General features: G+C 44.8%; 2 protein-coding genes across 8 annotated transcripts in view; one reads left to right on the top strand and one right to left on the bottom strand.

The window, feature by feature from the left end:
- Window positions 1-427: 427 nt before the first annotated feature.
- Window positions 428-5073, top strand: LOC114843616 (riboflavin transporter 2-like). 6 transcript variants are annotated; one of them, XM_029130322.3, is made up of 5 exons: window positions 2239-2363; window positions 2568-2729; window positions 2830-3890; window positions 3981-4104; window positions 4291-5073. In XM_029130322.3, exons 3-5 carry the CDS (start codon window positions 2857-2859, stop codon window positions 4501-4503), a joined length of 1371 nt encoding a protein of 456 aa, XP_028986155.1. In that variant the 5' UTR covers window positions 2239-2363; window positions 2568-2729; window positions 2830-2856; the 3' UTR covers window positions 4504-5073. The 6 variants fall into 6 exon arrangements, with proteins under 6 accessions (XP_028986154.1, XP_028986159.1, XP_028986152.1 ...); XM_029130323.2 differs by having other exon boundaries at window positions 2244-2363; window positions 2560-2729; XM_029130321.3 differs by lacking the exons at window positions 2239-2363; window positions 2568-2729 and adding an exon at window positions 428-572.
- A 5825-nt stretch (window positions 5074-10898) lies between these two features.
- LOC114843298 (nuclear factor of activated T-cells, cytoplasmic 1-like) overlaps window positions 10899-14054 on the bottom strand; it is a 46093-nt gene continuing 42937 nt past the window's right edge. For both annotated transcript variants that reach the window (XM_029129722.3, XM_029129723.3), the window contains exon 10: window positions 10899-12456. In XM_029129722.3, the coding sequence (XP_028985555.1) occupies window positions 12401-12456 (56 nt within the window). In that variant the 3' untranslated portion in view covers window positions 10899-12400. The remainder of the gene's footprint in view (window positions 12457-14054) is intronic.

Genomic DNA, 14054 nt, shown 5'->3' with positions numbered 1-14054 from the left:
ACTTTTACAGAAATAATACTGATGCTGTTTTCAGGAAGGAAACATGGTGAGCATAGAGAGCCCTTGCAGCCAGAGCTCTCAAGTGAAATGCCATCCCGTGAGGTCAGCGCTCAACAGGGGTCATTCATTTGAGCTGGAATTTGTGCTAAACAAAAGCGGGACTGACCCTGACTAAACACCCACTCAGGAAACACTGAAGCTGTCCAAAGTCATCTTCTGCTTGACTAAGCTGCCCTCACTAACTAGCCACATTCCTGTTACTAATACTTATTCTTTTGCCCTGAATATCTTCCCACTTCTTTCTTTCCTTCACGTTACCCTGTTTCTATCCCTTTGCTCACCGCTGCTCCTCAGAACTTTGCTTCCCAGAGTTGAACCTCTGGCTCGGCCCTTCGTAGTCACATGACACAAATCCAGGGATCCAGTACAAAGCGGTCTTCTCAGCACACATGCACAGTCTGCACACATCTGAGGGCCACCTCAGATGTTCTAATACGCCGATCTGAGCAGAGGAACCATCCGCACCGCGATCACCTCTCACCAGGCGAGTCCCCGGTTCCCCCCCTAAGCAGGTACGCATTTTAAATGATCTGTCAAATTTACCACTGTCTGAGAGAGCTCAGTAATCAGTTGTACAAAAACTGTGCAACTGCATATGTTTTTTGTTGTTTCTGCACTTGCGTAGACTATGACAAGAAAAGTATAATCAAACCTAATTGTGTCTAAACTATTTCTCAGCTTTTAATGTGGTTATTTTAAAACACACTGCTCTGCAGTGGTCTGTCTCATTATGCGGTGTACTCACTGCTGTGTTTGTCAGACCTTGAAACAGGAGCTGCTTTGACTGTCTGTTATCACAGATGCATGTGAAAGCTTTCCTGAATCACTTGGTCACTTTAGGTGATGTATATATGAAAATGCACTGTAATGTGATCACAAATTCAACATGAGACATACTGTACAGTAAGAAGTTCACAGGAACTTAGCACAGACTAACATATATTATACGCAACTAATAGCTTGTTGCTTCCCAAAAGTAGCTACAAAATACTATACTTTGGGAATTGTGTTTGTAGATTAAATATTTTATTTCACTTAAAATAATAATTTCCCTGGAGCATCTTAATGTAACATTTCTTGAAATGAGTGTCATTAATCTGTGCCCTATTGATCAGCCATTCCTCTGAAGTGAAGCTGAAGGTGGTTCTTCTAGGCAACTAAGAGTACTGTACTGCAGGTACTCTTGACTGTCTGAGTACTGAATTTAAAACCACAACCGTCAAGGTCTTTATTTGTTAAAATAAACACTTCAAATATGAAGAAGCATTAGATTTGTGTCATTTGGGACGTTCAAAAAGGGTTTCTACAGTACTTAGTTGTGAGTGTTTGTTCAGACTCGTTTAAAAAGAAAACTGCAATGTCATGACGCGTTGCTTACATTCATCCTGACTGACTGGTCCATTCAGGTGACATACAGTAACATTTTCAAGAAAGATTGACAAACGAGACATGCCTTTGTTGAAGAGTGGAGACAGTGTTGCCAGGTGGGAAATAAAGAAATATAGTACTGTCGCTTTAAAATGATCGTATTTTGACCTAAACTATCATATTAAATAAAATAAAAATAAATTTAAAAATGAGTGCCTTTAAAACCAAACATATTCTATGTGCACATAACCTACGGAAATCAAACATAGGTTTAGTTATGTCTAGTTTGCTTTGGTTATAAACTTCGTTTGCTTTTTTTCGCTCTTGTCGCGATGCTAGATGAACGGTGCAACCGTGCAAACAAATGCGAGCATGTCGTCCAACCAATCAGCAGCGCCTCTGATGTGATTGACAGAGGGAATGAGCCAATCAGCTACACGTAAAAGCAGTTTCTGGTGACGTGCGCGTCAATCAAAACGAAGGGCATGACGAACAGCAGTGTCAAAACTATCGTATATTAACTCTACGATATCGTAGATCGTACAGACCCCAAACCTATCGTATAAATACCATAAATATTGCATGTCTGGCAACACTGAGTGGAGAGCTCAGCGCTGTGGGCTGGTGGGAGTCATAGAAACGGTAGAGGAGGGACCATTCCCATGAATCCCTCCCATTTTCACTCCCTGCCAACGAGAGGCAGCACGTGCTCGCGTAGAGTAAGGAGATCGCAACCTCATGGAGGCACATCACACGCTGTCCCTCCTCTAATGGGAACACGGAAGCGGAGTGAGTGAAAAGTCAGTTGGGGGGGGGGGCGACGTGTGTGGAGGAGAAACGGGAGGGAACGGTAACGGGGTAAAGTGGGATCACAATGAAGTAAATGGATCTTGGAGGGAAAGAGGAGAATACTGAAGCCTCTTGATCTAAAGTAGGTAAGATGGAACACAACACCTGCTGTACAAGGAAGTGCATATGAGGGAAGTAAGATTACCGGATGGAGGTGTTCTTCCAGGAACCCAAGGCTAATAGACATAATATAGGAAGCAACACTTCCCTGTTTACGTTTGCAATGCATATATTTTATTGTGCGTGATTGTGTCACAGTCTCGCTGTTGTTCACGGAAGCAGTGTGTCAGTGTGTGAAAGGTCGAGAGGAACAGAGTGAGGGTCAGACGAGGAAGGTCGTTCCCAGTCACATGGACACAAACTGCGTAGACAAAACATATGTTCTATCACAGAGCAGCATGGAGGACTAGCTGAAATACTGTGCTCATTACTGCATTGCTAGCTGGTAACAAGTATGTTGATACTGTAACCAGTAAATTATATTTCTGCAGTTAAATGCTTGAAGCAGATAACCCATACAATCACATGGCCCCTGTTTGTGCTTGTTTCCAGATTTTGCACTGCCTCTGCCGCTCCGTCATGTCGTTGCTCACCCACGTGCTGGCGTGCCTGTTTGGAATGGGCTCCTGGGTCGCCATCAACGGCATGTGGGTGGAACTCCCCCTGGTTGTACCAGAGATCCCGGAGGGCTGGTACCTGCCGTCCTACCTCACGGTCCTCATCCAGATGGCCAACGTCGGCCCCCTCTTCATCACCCTGATGCATCGCTTCCGCCCGGGGACGCTGGACGAGCGGCCGGTGGTTTACGGCATCGTGGCGCTGGGGATCGTCGCTACTTTCCTGCTGGCCTTTTTCTGGAAGCACACTGTGACGGTCGGGGGCTCTGTGCACAGTGTGGCCCTGCTGGTGCTAAGCTTCCTGCTGTCTGTAGTGGACTGCACCTCCTCTGTTACCTTCCTGCCCTTCATGATGCGGCTGCGTCCTCAGTACCTCACTACATATTTTGTCGGTGAAGGCCTCAGTGGGCTGGTACCTGCACTGGTGGCTCTGATCCAAGGCGTCGGCGTTGTCCAGTGTCAGAATGGCACCTCGGCTGATTGGGGCAACAGCGTAATGAACAATTCCTCTCTGGGTGATGGTTCAGACCTGAAAGCTGTCTACCAGCCAGCTAAATTCTCTACCCAGGTCTTCTTCATGTTCCTCAGTGCTATGATGATCGTGTGCCTAGCTGCCTTTGTTCTGCTCAATCATCACCCAGCCGTGGCCCGGGAGAGGAAGAATGACTTGTACTACAGCGGTCACATAGGCACCGATAAGACCGAACAAGGGCTTTCTCTGCATGCTCAGACGCCAGAGCAGAAGCCAATGATCAGTCCCCTGGAGGTGAGGAGGGAACCTAGAAGCGCTTTTGGCCGAGGAACATACAGCCGTGAGGAAGTGGTGTTCATCTTTGTCGTGCTGGCGTGGGTCAATGCTCTGACCAACGCAGTGCTGCCGTCAGTGCAGTCCTACTCATGCCTGCCCTATGGGAACAAGGCCTACCACCTAGCTGCCACCATGGCGGCAGTGTCTAACCCAGTGGCCTGCTTCATCGCTATGTTCATACCCATCCGGTGAGAACGTTTTATGCCTCATTCAGCAACATGAACAAGACCGCTGTGTGGCATGCCCTCCTGTGACTGTGAATCGGTGTTTGTTCCCAGGTCTCTCGTCTTCATGGGCTGCTTGACCGTGTTTGGGACTGGATTTGGTGCCTACATCATGGCCATGGCTGCTCTGAGCCCCTGCCCCCTGCTGGTCTACAGTGCATCTGGGACTGTAGCCATAGTAAGACTTGCTTTGTCTTATTTCTTATGTAGATTGTAATTAGAATACTTATCTATTAAAGTAAAACCCATTTAAATAAAAAAAAAATATATATAATATATACTTTTTTTATCAGTTAAACTGACTGATTATTCAGAGTTAGAAATTGTGTCACATTTTTTTTATTGATTTTAATTGTGGCTGCAGGTGCTGGCGTGGATCCTTTTTGTCCTGTCGCTGTCCTATGTCAAAGTCATCATAGGGGTGATCCTGAGAGATGAGGGGCACAGTGCCCTTGTGTGGTGTGGCGCCGTAGTGCAGTTGGGCTCCATGGTTGGGGCCATATCCATGTTCCCGTTGGTCAGTGTCTACGGAATCTTCAAGTCAGGGGACGCTTGCAACACGAAATGTCCAATGTAGAAGATAAAGGTGTTCAAGGCTAGTGGAAAAGACAACTTGCACTTATAGTATTCAAGAGCATTTAATATACAACACAATAACAGGTTGGTGGTCTTTACCATATTGTTGCTAAGCACATTATTCCATAAATTCAGTGTGTTCAACACTGAAATTATCTAAAACACCACGTGTCCAAACTTTGAGTTTTATGTTTTTTATCTGCTTTTATGAAAATCAGGTGACAAATTGATGCTTTATATAGATATGTATATTTATTGACTTATGAGGCTCTACAAAAACCTAGTGACATTGTGAATGTTGTTCACACAAGACCAACTAAATCACATTTTGCTGCTGAGCATATTGATGATACTAATTCCCTCTGAATCCAGACGTCAGAATCAGTTTACTTGAACTGTTATATTGTGTGGAACATACAGTAACAGAACTGTACTGTAGCTCTATGGCTCTAAGATGTGCCTTGTGTTTTGGCTTTTTTTGTTACATACTGTAGTTGTTTACAACTTGTATCTGTGTTACTGATGTGGAGAAACTGTTCAACAACACCAAATAAAATGTTTGTTAGAAGTGCATTATACTGCAAGACATCTTTTTACACATAAATATTACTCTCTATATTTTACTCTCTAATACTGTTTGAAATGTATGTTTACAGAAGTGGGAGATTTTAGCAGTGTGTGTATATATATATATGTATATATATATATATATATATATATATTATACTTTTATCTCCATAGTTGTTTTTTATAGGTACTGATTTCAATTTAAATCCAATTGATCCTGGTGGGATTTCATGTCTGTATTAGTTGTTGATGCATTTTCCAACCACATACACTGTTGTTTTATGTTCTTGTTGCTTGTGTGTTTTATATATTAGGCTTCTGCCTGCCTGTGTTCAAAACCAACACTAGATGTCACTCTATGATCAAAGCACAGGAGCAGCCGCTGCAGCCAGGCTGAGGGGCCGCTACAGATCTGACTACTACTACTAGTGTACTTATTAGTAGTAGTATGGTATGTGCTTCTCAGTGGATAAGATATAGTTTTAACTCAAACTTTATAGCCAGTTGGGTATGTTTTATTGTTTTTGATGCTTTCTTGTCTTTCAGAAGCACAGATCGCTCATCCTCAGCTGAGGTGGAAGAGCCATGCTTCTCTCTCGGGCTTGTGCAGGTGTCTGAGTCATGACTTCTAATCCTTCTTACACTAAATCAGATCCTGTTTTATTCTCGCCGGCGTCTGCCGCACATTTCAGCCCTTAATCAGCGTTGGGACAATATCGCACTCGAGGGGTAGGTTTTAGTCTTGGTGAAAAGGTCAGGATTGGGTTCAGGTTAAGGTTGATGTGAACGCTGAGTTGAGATGTTTAGTTGGATGGTTTATGGTTTGAGTCTGGGGAGCACAGTGTCGGTGTCAGTGTCTCCACAAACCCAACATATGTAGTGTATTTATCGCTCCTGTATTCCATGGGGACACATCGGAATGAGGAAGACACGAGTCAGAGCCTGATTCAGATCCCAGTGGTTCCTCTGAGAACATCTGGGGTCATCATCTCCACATGTCTCATCCTATTCTCTTATCACTTCCTGTAAATGTTGTTCCCTACAGTACATTGAGCTTAGAAGCTGCAGACCTGCTTGGATTTGCCTAACAGAGAGACCTCAATACTATTTGTTTATTTGTTTTGGTCGAAACTGTGTAAAATGCAGCATTAAACGATGAAGATACAGCAGGTTTCAGACAGGTGCACAGGCAAGTGAGTGAATTTGTAGGTGGCAGATCGACACAATGAGGAAAGTGGAGTGCAGCTTTCCTTATCTCTCGTGCCTCTCGCTGTCTCTTCTTTTGATATCTCTTTCTCGCCAAGCTCCTTGTCTTTCTCCCTTCACGCACATGGCAGACTTTTTGACCGTAATTTCAATTTAACACACATGAGGGGAAATCCTAGCCCGCGCTCCTCTTTAATGGGCCGATGTGGGATTGGAGTATGCAGAGAATGATTGAATTTTGCGAGAAGGCCAGGAATGATCAAGTCTCGCCTGCCGTTATGCAATCGACCCCCACCCCCACCCCCCCCCTCGCAAGGCGACGTCTGGCAAAACCGAGAGAAGAGGCAGAAGGAGGGTGGACGCACGGCTGGAAAACTCAAAGTCTAGACTCAAAGAGAGAAACGATATTTTTTCTTCTAAATGACTCGAGACTTCATAAAAGAGGAACTCGGCTGTCGTCTATAAAAGAGAGAATCAAATGGGACGTGATGTGAGACATCAAATGCAGAGACACTGACTGCTGAGCTGCTTTTAATGGTTGTAAATGAGTCTTTTTACACTGTAATGCATGACATCCCACATTTCCCCACAAACGGGAAACACATGGATTCCATAGAAGCGCTGCCATGCTGCGTTTATTTATACGGTTGTGTCATGTGCGCTTTTTTCCGTTGACTCCCTCCACCTGCTCGGCCTCCTCCGGCCTCCGCACAGGCCCCAGCATCGCTGCCCGCTCCAAACTTTTTCGCACCCGCTGCGCTGCATCCACTCGATGAAGCAACAGAGACTACTGTACCTTTCCCGTTAAGTCCATTACCGTATATTCAAATGGGCCCCTTTTCTTTTTTTTCCTCCTTCGCAACAAGACATAAAGTAATCAAAAGTTAAAAGCAAACACTCAAGGAGGCACTTAGCAAAAAAGGAAAGCTTTTATGATAAAACATTCATATACAGTGCAGGAGACAGGTAATCTTTGAGGATGATAGGGTTGTCTTGTGGTCAGTTTCAGTATAGTAGGGCTTGGGGAGCCTTGTAGATGAATGCTCCTAATAACATCCCCCGCCCACCCATGTTCCACTGGACCATGCAGGCAGAACAACTAATACCTGAGTGTATTTCTCCGCTGGTGTGAAGTATACCTTAAAGAGCTGTTGGAGGCTGCAGTAAAGTAGGGTTCATTATCTTGACAGACCGTTGACAGCTACCGTAAGACCGGCCGAAGCGTGCGTGCACACACACACACACGCAGAGAGCATCATGGAGTAAGAGCTAAATAATCTATCAGGGATTCTAGGCAGCAAAATGCATAGAATGTGTGATCAGAATGCCTGAACTACAGGAAGTGACCTCGAAAATGTGAGATCATAACTTTCAAGGTGCAGTATTGTTTAAAGATGTTAGACCATGCTGCTTTCTCCTGTTTTTACAGTATGTGATGCTACACAGATTGTGTGTGGAGCCTTTCCTGTGTTTCCAGGTTTTATGCTATGCTAAGCTAACCATTTACTGGCATTTGACGTATTATTGATATGAAATTAATGAGTGAGAATTTGGCTTTTTCTTTCTTCAAATTTTCATTCTCCTCTAATTCAACTGTTTCAGTTCAAATATGTTCTTGGTACCCATAACTCTCCAGCCATTATTGATTTGTATCTCTGTAATAAATTGACTCAAGAAGCATGTCTAAGAACCTTCGCTGACATCAGAGTATTTATTGAGATCAATATTTACAGGCCATGTGGAATTTGTGGCTGGGGTTAATTGTAACCAGCTTGAAAAAAATAATAATATTAAAATAACTAAAGCAGCAAATGCTCAGTCCTTCATGACGGGAAGTCAGTTAGCACAGGTTGCGTGTGGGGTCAGGCTCAGGTCACGCTGGGCATCCATTAGTGGCCTTATTTAGAGTCTTATTCTTTTAAGAGGAGTGATTGGCCAGCAAAGACAAAGAATCATTACCTTTGCCCGCCCCCTCCCTTCCAGCAGTCAATAATGAAGGATCATTAAAATGAATAGATGGACATTCCCCTTTTCTCCGGATCCTTATTGCAAAATCAGTGTCAGGGGAAATGAAGATTGAGCTTGGAGAAGGCGTCTAAAAGCCTCACAGTGATTGTCGTGAACTCATCTCCAGTGCCAGGCTCCTTTATCTACTGTAAGAGTCTGCACCTGCCTGAACTCTTGACTAGCAAGGGCTTTTACAGTAGGCCATTAAGAGCATCCCTAATGCGCGCTACAGTGGACTTCAGTATAAACATTCTGCATGTGTACCGAAACATTTACAGCAAACAATGGAAGAGCGATCGCTCAGGACGTCTTTTCCGTGAAGAAACCGAGCTCTCAGAGTGAACCAGAAGCCATTGAATGCATCGACTTTGATGCGCAGAATAGAGAACTCACGTGTTGTGATGGCATAAACAGACACTCAAGGAGAGTCCTCCCTCTTCACATACTTAAGCTCAAACATCTGCTCGTCGCTATTTCTTTTTTTTTTTTATAAATCCTCACACAACATTTCACGCACCACAAAAGCAAGAGCGAATCCAGTTGAGTGATTGCAGGTGGAGAATAAAAGGCGACACACGATTTTCCAGGCCCCATCTGGCCGCCTCTTCTGAGCATCTCTTAAAACGTCCTTTAAAAAGGTGATTTGTCTCTGCGTCCGCAGCGACGCGACCATGTCGGCGGGTCATCGGTTGGCTGATCTTGTCACATGTCAAAGCGGGCCTTTGCACACCTGTGGAGCGAGACAGTCCCGCCCTAAACAGATGCAAAAAACACCTGCAACTACATGCCCAACTTTACACTCACACATGGCCTTTATCATCTTTAAGGCGGTTGAAGACGGACTGTTTATAGTCACCTCAGATATGTATTTGCCACGGAAACCGACACAAGGGATAAAAGAAATTCTCTCTCTCTGTCTGTTATACTGCTGGTCTCTAGATGGTCAAGCAATTGCGTCTTAATGCATCTCCTAACGCCGCCCTACGGTTCTGTCTCTCGCTTTGATAAGCGCCATGCGCTGAGGATTTAGCGCCTGCAGATGGTCAACGAGAGAAGGTGGCAGGATCTCCAGCGACGCGTGTGTGCAGCGTGTGCACAGCCTCAAAAAAAGGGAAAAGAAATCGCGAGAACAAGAGAAAAGGAAGTGAGACCATAAAGACGCTATAAATTCATCGAATGAAACTTCGGAGTCGTGCCCTTTGACGGGTGGTGCATTCGCGTGGACCTCTGGGAGGACGCGGCGCGCGCTGCGAGTGATGCTGTGTGACGGCGCTTGTAGCTGAACCATGCACAGATCATCCACGCAAGTGGAAATCTGGCACATTTATGTTTTTATCAAGATGCAGCCGCCTGCTGGAGAATAACACTGTAAAATAAACAAAGGCTGCACTTATATATAACAAATGCATTAATATCACTTTGTGATATTCAAGTCACTCTATAACACAAATTGATGCTGCTGTGTTGTTAAACTCAATCAGCTGCACAAATATTTATTTTAAGCTTTAATGCAGAGGTGAGATCGTGGAACTGTGCTTGAAAACGGGTGCGCTCTGCACTTCTGAACCCCAGCGATGACTTGAACAGATGTCTTTTGAGCGGCGTCAGTCGTGGCGTGATTCATATTCCATTTAGCCGGTGTCCGCACTCGACCGGCGGCAGCTTTTGTAGCGGAGGCCACAGAAGAGTCCTCTCTCCACTGTGTCAAAGGCTACTGAGGTAGGAAGAGGAGAGCGCCAGGAAAAAGGGGCGTGGCTGCATCTGTAAATAGTGGGGCTATTTTGGGTTGCCACGGCCGTACAGGGGGAACGCCGCCTAGGCCTGCCCTCGGTCGCTATGGCGACGGGAGCTTCATAACTTTGCTGGTGGAAAAAGTCTGGAGGACTGGCAGGTGGTACACAAGAGCGTGACACAGCTCCCATGGCGGAGAGCTGTTTCACTCATAACTACCCACCACTAACAATACTCCCCGGAACACACACAGGCCTCTGCTTGCACCTGACATATCAGCGACTCGCTCTTCTTCGGCCAATCACAGGCCAGCGGAGGCTTGTTTCAGCAGAAGAGGCCTCTTCCACCCTGGGACTCTCTGCACAAGTCTGCTTCTACTGACCCTCGCAAAGATGTGAAGCTTCACCAGTTTTTGCAAATCACTCAAAATATGTATAAATATTTGAGCAAAACTTAAACCTACATAAAATAATTTAATCCAAAATCTAACATTCTCAATTATTTATATAAGAGGAGATATACTGTATACTTTTATTTTATATTCAATGAGGACATTTCATTTGAACAGAGGGAGAAATGTAAGATGAGAACAGTCTTGTTGGTAGGTGATGAAGCTGGTTTGTCCCACATTATTAGAGGACATTAAAGTACCCTCCATGCTCTTTATTTAACCCAATCCTGTTTTAATTGTAATACACCTTGGGCTCATTCACCCCCACATATTTTTATATTACAATAATTTTTGAATTAATATGATAAAGAATGTGAAACATATAGAAAAAATAGAAGCTGTTAGGATTCTAAAAAGCTAAACTATTGCGTTGTTTATAAACAGTAAGTCAGAGGAAAATGGTTTATAAAATCGAAGAGTACCAGACACTTAAGTGTGGTCACCATTATGACATTTATTTATTAATTGCTGAGAACACATTAAATGCACTTAAAACACAATTCATTTTTCATAAATATTTCATATTAAAGAGAAATATGTTTCACCTTGTGCCTTCACATAAAAGCATCATAAAGTCGCAACGATCTTGCAGCTGAGGAAAAAAGAGTAAGGCACAAAAGAGAAACGTTATTCATAAGTTTTAATCATGCTATTATACGACGTGTCCACCAATGTATTAGACAGCTATACTGGAAGCTACCGTCGGCTAAAGGATCCCCAACATTAGTACAGTGTGCATGCTCCGGAAGGGACAGACAACGCGGGAAAGAGTGCAGCTGCGTGAAGGAGGAGTCGATGTGGGACAGCGGGAATCACCAGTCAGCAATATTTGGTCTGGAAGCAAGAGAAACCCGCTGCGTTCTATGGTAAAGTGCATCATGTTTAGATGTGTTAGGCTGCTCTATGGGGATCTGCTCTACACTGCTCTCGCGCAGACACTACACTGTAAGAAACCCGGACAATAATATCACCAAAGATAAAATGCTTTGGTTTTACGTCAATCAATTATTGCCAGTTAACAGTCCTGAATCGTCCAGAGGCGCCTATTTACATGCCGACCTGCAGTGCGAGATGTGGCCGACGGATGCATATTGTCCGGGAGCGTTCTGGTCAGAACACAGGGAGGCGTCACCCACTGTGACGGATAGCTGGGGGAGAAGACCCTCATAAGCCTTGTCCCTTGTCGTAGGATATGTACTGTATGACGTTCCTCTCTGATTGTCTATGCATCATTATGCCGTGATCTGGGTGGAGGACTGGAAGACCTGGGCTGAGACGACTACAAAACAGGCACTAAGGTGAAAAGCGCGGTGGCAGAACAGAGACAGAGCGTGATATACGTGTAAGGCCTACATATAGTCAAATACATGTTTATACAAAATAATATCATACATTAACATTCAGTATAAATGAACAATGAGATGAGAATGATAACAACGAAAATAATAAGGGAACAAGACGAAACACAATTCTAGTCTATTCACATACTCCCTACACATTTCCAGCCTTTTACTCGGTTTCCCTGTAAACAAATGATTCAAAGGATACAAAAATCTCATATAAAAAACTTCCACTTTAGGTCGAAAGAGAACCGTTTGCATCTGTGTGACGGCCACTGCTGTAAGGCACCGATGGATGGGGTTCTGACGGGGCCGTCCCATTAGCTTGTGCATGCATTATCATACGGGTCGCACTCGTAACTCGGCCTCGTCGGGCTGCTGGGTCCGTTAAAGAGCATTAAGGCAAGTGTAGACGCACGCACCCCCTCCCTTTTCCTTGTAAAGATCACATTCGTCGGCTTATTCAAACGCAGCTTGCCAGTGGTTGTCGGTGTGAGTCCGTAGGGGAGCCCCGGCTCTCTGTCGGGCCGTTCTTCGCTGTGTGGGTCCGTGTGTTTTTGGGCGGTGGCGCTGTTTGAAGCCACGCGTGAGGAGGTCTACGCGTGAGTGTGCACGGAGATGCTGGACAGGTCGTTCCTGATGATCTCGTTTACTGTGGAAACAGGAAGCAAACGGCAGACGGTAAATAGCCGTTCACAATGAAATCATACCAGTGCTTGTTTCATTTATTATAGGTGATGTTCAGCTTATGACCCTGTAGACATGATGAGGGCTCTAGTGTTGAAAAGGCCTCATCACGTTAGCTGGACACTTCTTGTATCGTGAGGTCACCTTTTTATTTTCTCAGACAACGTTGCTAAAAAACAAAGCTGAAAAATGCTGCCTATCACTAGTTACTATCCAAACATATCAATGTTGTTACCACTCTTTTAAAACCTCATATCAACTCCATACACTCATCTCTGTTTTCGAGCCACTGCCTTGTCTTTCCTGCACCGGTTCCTGTGCCCGCGCCTTTCCCACAGTCGGGCCGACGCGGATCAGCCACCCTGCCTTTATCTCGTCTGTGTTCTTTGGCAAAACAGGGGGAAGTGACTGAAGATGGCGAGGACCCCGGGCCCTGTGGCCCCGCGCAAACAACAAGCCCCTCTCGCTAGGGAGCGCACGCGGCGATAAAGGCCCCTGATGTAGACGGTGAGAGAGAGTCTGGTGTAAAAAAAAAAAAAAAAAACATGCAAACACACACACACACACACACACACACACACACACACACACACACACACACCACCCAAGACAGGAAGTCCACCCACACTGAGGTTCAAAGTGGGCCTGCAGTGTGTTATCACCAGATACTATTTGGTGAATGCTGAGGCAGCTGAACAGTTAAAACAGGTTTTAAATAAGAATCACAAAGACATACAGTGTTGTTTGTTTGTATATAAGGTATATATATATATATATATATATATATATATATAGAGAGAGAGAGAGAGAGAGAGAGAGAGAGAGAGAGAGCAAGAGAGAGAGAGAGCAAGAGAGAGAGAGAGAGAAAATACTGTACTCTAAATAAGAGAAAAACAACAGTGTAGGCCACACACCTATAATAACATACTGTGCTTTCTATATGCAGGCAAACACCCACCCACACATAAACAGGCTGCTTGGGACTCTCCTCCCTGATCAGGAGGAACTCCCATTGGAAAAAGCCAACCTGTGCCAACATTGCTGGCACTGTTTTCAACCCTGTTCTGCTCGGGGCTGAACAGGCCTTTTAAACGCCGGGGCTATTTTTAGCGCCGCTATCACAGGAAACACGTGAAGCGCGCGCACACGTAACAACACGACATGATGAAACTTTAATGCCGCTGTTTGGTTTTGTCAGCCGTTACTCCAGGTGATTTTTTTTTGTTTAGCGGGAGGGAAAGGGAAAACCCAACAAGCGCACCTTTGTCTTTTACTCAGTGGGAAAGCGGTGCGGCTTCCCTTCTTCTTCTTCTTCTCAGTCACGGTGCAAAATAGTGACGTCTGCTCCACCCACATATTAAAAGCGGTGTGATTTTTTGGTGCACTTTATAAACTAATATTTTCCACTGACATGGCCGGCGTTGTTCCACTCCTGAAGAACGAGGCAGATAGAACAAGATGAAACACTGGCCCCTGTGTTTTCGTCTTGTGCACTCGACGGTGGAGCGACGTGAGAATCAGGATGTGGCCAACAGTTACACCACAAACCAACGCCGTGATGCC

Source organism: Betta splendens, chromosome 16, assembly GCF_900634795.4.
Source record: "Betta splendens chromosome 16, fBetSpl5.4, whole genome shotgun sequence".
NCBI lineage: Eukaryota > Metazoa > Chordata > Actinopteri > Anabantiformes > Osphronemidae > Betta > Betta splendens.
Note: the sequence above shows the minus strand (reverse complement) of the source record. Positions and strands in the feature narration are given on the sequence as shown.